Raw genomic sequence first — 9,278 nt, forward strand, 5'->3', positions numbered from 1 at the left:
TATTAAATTATCGGCGAGAATTAGAAATTAGAGTAAAGCATTTTCTCTTCAGGTACTCTCTAAAATGCATTCTGTCACAGAAATGGGTAATGTTTCACATCTTCATGAAAGCCATTCATTGGGTTAGTTCCCTACTTGCCCTGGCCCCAAGAGAATCTTATTAGAAAATAAATTATAATTTTATAATTTTGGCTGTACTAGTCTAGAACTATGAAATTAATTTAAGGACTTCATTTATTTTGAATTTAAAAATATTATTAAATTACATGTTGATTGCTTGAGGTGTTCTATATAGAATAAACATATTAAATCGTCATATCTATGTGTAGTAATAATGAGCACGTCTTAGCATTTTCTGAGGGACTACAAGGCACAGCTCTGTGCCCTGAGACACACTTAAATACATTTTATTTAATCTTAATGGCCCTAAATGTTAGATATTGTTATTTTACTTTTTACAGAGGAAAATTAAGTTTCAGAATGGTTAAAGAACATATGCAAAGGCAAAGAGCTTATAACATGTGCAGGTGGAATAATCTACAACCATCTGAACCTAAAAATGTTATATATCTATAACTACATCACCACATAAGCTGTGACGAAAGTGTAGAGAAATGTAAACCAAAGAAGATGTAATGTAATCTTATATTAAAGCCAGGTATGAACATATTTAGGAACACATCTTTGCAAGATAGTTAGCATGCTGCCCATTGGGAAATACCACAATTTCAGCATAGATTTATCAAGTGAGATTTATATGAGCAAATGTCTGAGAACTATAGTTATAGGAAATACTTTCAATAGAAAGATCTCAAAGACACTAAAAATATCACCTTACAATAGAACTTAAAGGTCAGCAGGAACCATTATAGATGTATCTTATGGGAGGTAAATGGTGTGCAATGATGAGAACTCATTAATGACTACGCTTTGAGTTTTGAAAATGACCTAGTATCTTATTTAGGCCACTCATTCTTCAAAAATCTACTGAATACAGAATGTTCAACTTCTTATTACTGTAATTCCCTTTGTCTTATGGCCTGTCGTTCTATGATTATTACATGTGGTGCAATAATTTGTTTTTAAGTTATTTTATACTCCATAATAACTAGAATAGTTCTGGATTCTTCATAGGTACCAACTAGTCACATGTTGCTTAATTACAGAATAGCTATGTCACAGTGAACATTCACATAACAGAACATAATGAATATAGTGGAAAGTTCTGGGTTCTAGTTTGTTTCCCTTTACAACCTTGGGCAAGTCTCAGTCACCCTGGGTTTCAGTTTTCTCACCTCTAAATTGTAGGGCTTTGGACTAGAACACATTCTTGTGTTCACAGTATGTTTCCCAATAGTAGGCTTTTTAAAGTACACTTAAAGAGATTAAAAAACTGGAAAACAACACCAAACAATTCAGACATAATTGCAATGCAATCACTACCTACAGTATAATTATGTCTCCTAGGGTTTATGAAAGAATCCTCAGAGAACACTGTTTACTTGGGTGACCTTCACCTTGTGTCTTCTTACTCATGAAGCAAAGTTCTTAGACGTCTTAGTAAATATTTGCACTTTCTCTGATGCAAGCTTGACATGATCTGTACCTTTCATCTACTCTTAGTGGTAAATTACACCCTTTTCTATGATCCACTCAGTTCATAGATGTCATTGTCAACACATTCACATTCATACAGTAATCTATAGCAAAACAAAGAGAAATATATTTTTCATGTAATAGCAGAATGTTATTACATAACTAGGAAAGTTTATGATAATGTATGTGCAAACTAGTTGACGCTCAACAACCACTAAAGCTATTTAAAAACTGACTTAGTATAAGATCCCTTTCATATGATCATTTTTAAAACTATAATAGTCGGGCTTCCTCTATATCAGTGGTTCTTAATTTGTTCTCCATAGTAGAAAAAAAAAGTCAATACTATCTTTTATTCCTTTAATTTTTCTAAACATTTGTACCTTTTAAATGTTGCTGGTAAATGATGAAATCAATGAAGAAGTAGAAAATAAAGTCATACAAACTTTCAAGTCTACCCTACCTATATAGTTTGAAAACTTCCACTTTTATTCATTGACACTTGTACTCACAGCTTTGATTTCATATCAGAATTTAGAGCAATTACATTTTAATTAGGTATACAAACAGACAAATATTCACTTTTGTGCTAAATCTCATTCTAAGTCATTAAGTTAAATATTCCAGATTTTCATGGTGTTCACCAAAGTGCACACAGCACCATCAAAAACACTTTGGAGGGGCTGGGCATGGTGGCTCATGCCTGTAATCCCAGCACTTTGGGAGGTCGAGGCGGGTGGATCATGAGGTCATGGGTTCAAGACCAGTCTGGCCAAGACAGTGAAACCCCATCTTTACTAAAAATACAAAAAAATAAGCCGGGCATGGTGGCAGGTGCCTGTAATGTCAGCTACTCAGGAGGCTGAGGCACAGAATTGCTTGAACCCAGGAGGTGGAGATGGCAGTGTGCCGAGCTCCAGCCTGGCGACAGAGCAAGACTCCATCTCAAAAACAAACAAACAAACAAAACACTTTGGAAAAAAACTAGCCTAATAACTAAATAACCCCCGTTATACCTCTGACTTCCCCTCTTCTCTACCAATCATTCTTTTCTTTTGGATGATGACTATGCTTCTTGTTAATTTCATGTCACCTAATTGATTTGTATCTATATTTTTTCTTTTTTCTGCTATGACCAAATCAATCACAAAGATTTCATAAAAATAATATTAATAATACCATAATAACTGTACAGGCTAAACTCTGTTGAGTACTTAGGGAATATGCTAAATTCTTTCCATGGATGAACTCATTCAGTCCTTACAATTGAAGGCTGTTACTTTCTCAAGTAGGTGTTATGAGAAGGTCTGTGTTCTACATCAGAAAACTGGATAGAGAGGATAAGAAGTTTACCTAATAACATATAGTAAGTGCGGCAGGATATTGAGGTTGATTACAAAATATTTTTCTTCTCAATATCCTTGGAAAGTAGAAGTTGCCCCAGATACCACTTAATTGGCATTATTAACTCTTTGCTTCATTCACGCTTCCCCCATGAGTACCTTGTCATTCATTTTGATACCCCCAAACCTGCAAAGGCTCGGTATCAAGTAGTAATCTCAAAAACAATTCAAATATACACTAGTCACCATCTTTCTTTACCTTGGGGGATACATTTGAAGACCACCAGTGGATGCCTGAAGCCACAGATAGTTCAGAACATTATACATACTATGTTTCTATGCATACATGCCTATGATAAAGTTTAATTTGTAAATTAGATACAGTAAGAGATTAACAACAGTAACTACTAATGAAATCAAACAATTAATATATTGTAATAAAAGTTATATGAGTGTGGTCAAAAAAAAAAAAAAGAAATGTGTGTAAAATTTTGTTGTTATTTACCCAATTTTGTTTTATATATCATTATTGGTATATATGACTAGATTATGGATATATGTAACTAATCTGTTGTTTTATTGCCCTGATGGTTCATGTAATAACTGACTGATAGCAGGCCCATTCTTAATGCATGATAATGAAACATCAAAGACGTGTCTACAGGGATGAAGACAAGTTCAGAGAGTCTTTTTGGATTTCTCAGAAAAGGAACCATAATTTTAAACAGTACCTGTTTAATCAGGTTACTTAAATGATTTAGCACCATTTGTAAAAGGGATTTTAGCAAATCTTCTAGAAGGCACTGAGAAACAGCCGCACACATAGTTTCTTATAACACACACAACAAAACATTATTTCATTAGAACCACGCATACCTCAGTGGTTTCAGTGATCTTTGCTTCCTGGTTAGAAGGTCAAGTTCTTCCTTTCAATTACATGGAGTTTGGTTAAGGACAACTGTACAGACAAATCAAATATTTGAGATGTCCCTATCATTAATCACAGAGAAAATTTAATCCACAAAGATAATCACCAGTTAAGTCATTTTAAAAACTGCTATTGGAAATAGGTGAGTAAGGTGCAAAACTGCAATTTGAGAAGTCAAAATATTTGTGTGTTAATATCTTTTTAAGAAAGCCATTCCTCTATCTCATTTACATGGAAGGTACAATTTTTATCGCAAATAAAGGAATGTAGGTAGCATCCTGTAAAATGTCATGTGTGGCAGACACTGTGCACAGGACTTAGGAAGAAAACCCATGTTGCCTCAAAATATTTCAGGAGAGTTAAGGTGAGACTGCTTCTTGCATCAAATTTATGTGGGTAAAAATATTTGTTGTGTGTTCTCATTGTGTTTATTGTGATTCTTGTCCTTTATTCTACAAATCAAGTTGATCTTGAGGTTAGTTTAATTCACGTAACAAATAGCCCGGGACATCTTCAATATATAGTATCATCTAAAAATAGATTCCAAAATAAACATGTAGTGTGACTGCTGATCAGAGGGTCCAGGAGAGACCTCTAAGGTGACTCCTGTTGGGAGGACTATAACCGATCATCTGCTCAAAGTTCTTGCTTCATGGAAAACCACCAGAAGTCAGTAGACCTTCACTCCTCCCCTGCCATGTCTCTCTCCTTATTAAGTCATTTAAAAGTTAACAATCCAAAGGCATCAAGAGTATAACCACAGCATAAAGGAACAGAGGTTCAGCAGAATAAAGCACAAGCCTTCTCCAGCACTCCATGGGTCCCTTTTCACCAAGAACTTCTAAAGAATTTTTCACCCTACCATTACTTTCAATACCTATACTGCTTCTTTCTGAAGTGAATTACTGCCTACCTTGGAATAGCAATTTAATACTATACAACAAGGCTATCTTAAAAGTATAGTCATTCTACTCCAAAGCTATTAAACCAACATGTTTGCTTTCTTTGACCACATTTATTTGTGTACAGTTTAAATGAGTTTCTGTATTAGTTACATTATTCATATCATTAACTTGATTTTTTTTTGGTAATTTATATGCATTTTCTATGCAGGAGAGACCATATGCCAGGAAATTAAACAGCTCTTTTTCTTTGTTTGTTTTTTAAAACTCTATGGGGTTCGCCAGTAAAACAGAGAAAAATGCTTGGCTTTTGTGTAAAGTGAACATTTAGCTTTCTTTCAGGACAAATACATTAACTCTGATTGGGGGCCATTGATGTTCGCTGTGATTAAATTATGGGATTTTATGCTTCAGCATCTAAAGTTGCTTCAGAAAAGGTGAAGAGGAGGAACAAACAAAAAGAGAAAGCTATTCAAAAACGTCTATTTAAAAGGCAGGATTGTTTTCTATTCAAAAATTTCGATTTAAAAGACAGGATAGTCGTTGTGGGCTAGATACCATTAGACCTGTTCACAACACAGTCAAAAGACTACCTTTTCACCTGCAGCATTTGTTTCACTGAACAGATTACTTTAAAATACAACTGAACTTCAGAACTATTGGAAATAAAATAGCAAAGTATTAAGGCAATGCACTCAGAGAAAGATATAATGAAACAAATATATATATATATATATATATATATATTTGTATTAAGAGTCTCCGTTCTGCATTCCCTACACTTTGAAAGAGTTTGACAATAAAAGACAGGTGAGATTACCCAAAGGCTATAGGAAAAACTAGCAATTACCACCACCTGCTAATGCATCCCGCGTTATCTAAACATGTGAAATACCATTTGCTTCACGTACAGGACTACTGACTAAGAAACTAAGTTAACAGAAGTCTTTGGCCAGAAAACCCACTGTCACAGGTGGCCATGGCTGAGCCACTCAGCTTTTCCCAGCAGGATAATAAGCTCATCCCTACTAACACAACTGTCCTTGCAAAGCTGCTCAGTTTAGGTTCTAATCTGCACATTAACCATGTGCCTATAAGAACAGATAAATATTATACACGGAATGGCCTTCTATTAGAGATCTTTAAAACACATTCTCTTCTTGGCAAAATGACACTGATAGTACCGCATTCCTTTTCATATTTGTTCAATATCACAGGGTATTCTGGGTATCCAGTAAAATGAATTCCTACAGAGTAATCACATTAATAAGATATGCTACTTATTATGAACATTTCATTTTTTTCAAGCCCAGCATTCTCTTCTGGTAAAATTTAATAACCATAGTTTTCACATACCACAAGCATTGCAGAAGTTTCAAAGCTAAAGTGAACTAGATGATTATTCCAGTTTTTGTTGTAATAAGTGTGTTAACTATTTTTAAAGAAATTTATCCCTATCAAAATCAACACTTTCATGAAAGGAAAAGATAATGGCTTTTGGACCCTGTATTAGATATTGAACATTAAAACTTTCGAAGCTAGAAAATATAGAGCTTTTTCATTCAATTTAATTACAGTATCCTTAAAAAGCAAATGAACTTTTGGAACTCTAGAGATGTTCACAGTCTAAAATCACTGTGGGCTGGATTTCTATTGTTTAAATATTTGCTATTTTATACATATGTTGACTGGCATCTACTTAAGTGTCCAAAGTTAGAAAATTTCCTTTCTCTAGAGGACTAAATCACAACATAAGAGTGAATGGCAAGAATTTAAAGAATAACTGTGATGCATAATTTGTATTGAATGGTTGAGAGCTAACCACAAATATTAAAATGGGCTCTGTATTTAGAGCAACTAATTATAACACTGGGAAGCAAACTGGTTTTCTTTAAAACCATCTGCACTTTATGAGCTGAAGTGACAAGCAAACCTTAGAGAAAATGAAGAATCAAACTCACATTTCATTTTAATCTGGAAAAGTCACCTGGGCTTTGTTTGCAAGGAAAGACTAAATTTATCAATTATTGAGGGTAAATGAAATAGTCTCTACACTAAAAGGAAAGTTTGGTTACACAGGCCTGAAAGGTGTGTAGATTAGGAATGGAATCAAGAATTTTACAGCCTTGATTTGTAAGAGAGAGTAAGTTTTCTTCATCCTTTTCCATTTCAGAATTAGAAACAACCCTATATCCCCACTTTATTTGCCATCAGATGCACAATCAAATAATGTTTCTATTCATGTAGACTTGAAAGGATCTTCATCCTGTGTGGGTCATTTTATTTTATAGTAGCCAAGGGAAAGAGGTTGCTGCCAATATGATGCTAAGGGCATGCAGAATAAAAACTCAGTCCTGGGCAACTAAACAGTCCACCTTTGTGCTGTGCTTGAGGAAGAAAAAAGCAAACCCATCACAACTTTGGGACTTGATCAACAGTGGGGAGTCACAAAACTCTTCTCAATCTCTGCATTTTAAATCTCCACTAAAAATAGCTCCTCTGTAATGGGGCTTAAAGTCCCATCCATGGCCAGTGATGGAGTACAGTACTTAATTGTTTCTGACTAGGGTCTCTGCATCGGCACTCTGAGAGTGTCTTCTAACTTTTAATCGCCTTCTGTGCTCTTTAATTAGACCTGTTCACAAGACAGTCAAAAGAAAACGCCTATCACTAAGCTTATCCAAGACGTTGAAACAGGCCATTTCAGGAGTCCAGGAACTTTTATACAAGTCTTAGCATCTTCCAGGATTAATCTGTTTTCTCTGGTTTCCTCTTCCTTAAATCAGGCACACTTGGGGGAAGGGAGAAGCTCTATGGTTATTAAGACAACTCCAATGTAAAGACACTGCCTGGTGGCAATTCCCTCCTTGTCTATTTCCGTTCTTTATTTTGTTCTTTTGCCGCGTGTTACCTTTTGGATACTAATAGGACCGGAGGGTAAAATGTCTTTTCTCTCCTTCGGAAGAGAAAGCTTTTGATCCCTCACTGAGAGCAATCCTAAGACTTTCTCCAGGGGGCTGGGATAACTAGGAAAGGGCTCTGCTGTCTCAGAAGGATTTCAGAGCCCAAACCATACAGCGTCCCTCTTGCTTAGGCGGGAGATGCAAACAGCTGAAGTGCCTTGGCCCCCACTGGTGACCCACAATAGGACCAGCCTCGCCCCGGCAGCGCCCCTGGGCTCAGGTCACTCACGCTCCTGGACTCACCTGGTGCTGAGGACCAGCGCGGGCAGGAGAGGCAGCAGGTAGTGCGCTGGGCTGAATTTCATGCTGCTGCCTGCCGGGGTCCTCCTTCCCTCGCTGCCTTCTCTCTCTCTCCTCGGGATCCTGTCGCTCCTTGGTGCCCGGCTCTGTCTCCAGCCAGTGATGAGCGCTCTTCGGAGGCGGAAAGGCGGAGACGGGCACACGGACGGACGCCTGGGGAAGGCAGGCGCTGGGAGCGAGGAGTATCTTCAGGAGTGATGTCACCGGCTAGGCGAGCCCTGCCCGGGATTGTTCGGCGCCGCCGCTCCGGAGCCCGGAGGGCGCGCTGTCACTCGCGCTGGAGGCGGCGCGGGGAGAGGGAGGGGGTGCCTCGCGATCGCCCCGCGCGCTTCGGTCACCGGGCTGCGCTCTGGCCAGTCGGGTGAGCACCGGCCAGGGGCGGATCATTTATTCCCGCTGCTCCCCAGGATGGCGCGGGGCGGGGCACGGAGAGTAGAAACCTAATCTGCCAGTAATTGAACTTGCGTACTCGGCAGGAGATGAGACCCAATTCACTGGGAGAGACTTCTAGACGCGTAGGGTCCTAGGCAGGTGTCTCTCGCCTGCTTAAACCGTGTTTGGAAGAACGTCGCTCTGGAGAGAGTGTTTAGAAGATTGTTCTAATTAGAACTGCATAATGATTTGCCTGAAACAGATGGAAGGAAGCGGGAGTAAGCAGCGTCCAGAAATGCAACCTCAACCCGTCATGGCATTGCAAGCTTCTTAACCCGTGAATGTTGACTGCAAAGAACCAAAGAACGTTTCGGGACCGTTAAGACATCTGCTGCTCTGGGTTTTGAAGATTTCTGATCTTCCTCCGATTTCAGTCGTCTGTACCAGCACCTGCCAAAGGGGTTGGACCTAGTGGCTCAAGTTCACACACCTGAAGGAGTCCTTTTCCTCAGGTGAAACTCATCAAGGAGACCGAGCGGACAAAAATCATTAAAACGTTAACAGTAATCAGCTCGGAATGATGGTACTGGAAGGTAGAGGTTTTGTAGGTCATTTTGTTTTCTATATTTTTAAATGTTCTATCATAAACGTCCAATATTTAATAGGCTCTATTTAGAAAATTTAATTAGAAAAATTAAATAGCACAATTCTAATCCAAAACACCATTTTGCAAAAGCAATTCTGAGAAACAGAACAACTATCTCTGCTACTGAGATATTCAATTCTAGGATATTTATAAGATGATATTTCATGTGTGTGTATTTGTGTGTGTGTGTGTGTGTGTGTGAGAGAGAGAGAGAGAGAGAGAGAGAGA

At 37.9% G+C, this 9,278-nt stretch overlaps 1 protein-coding gene across 2 annotated transcripts in view; it reads right to left on the bottom strand.

The window, feature by feature from the left end:
* LUZP2 (leucine zipper protein 2) overlaps window positions 1–8,988 on the bottom strand; it is a 562,514-nt gene extending 553,526 nt beyond the window's left edge. The window contains exon 1 of one of the 2 annotated variants that reach the window (XM_054523770.2): window positions 7,976–8,988. Coding sequence is in view for 1 of the 2 variants with exons in the window: in NM_001132557.1 (NP_001126029.1) it covers window positions 7,976–8,037 (62 nt within the window). In the remaining variant the exon portion in view is untranslated. 2 annotated transcript variants of the gene reach the window in all.
* Between the last annotated feature and the right edge of the window lie 290 nt (window positions 8,989–9,278).

This window comes from Pongo abelii, chromosome 9 (assembly GCF_028885655.2).
Source record: "Pongo abelii isolate AG06213 chromosome 9, NHGRI_mPonAbe1-v2.0_pri, whole genome shotgun sequence".
Classification (NCBI taxonomy): domain Eukaryota; kingdom Metazoa; phylum Chordata; class Mammalia; order Primates; family Hominidae; genus Pongo; species Pongo abelii.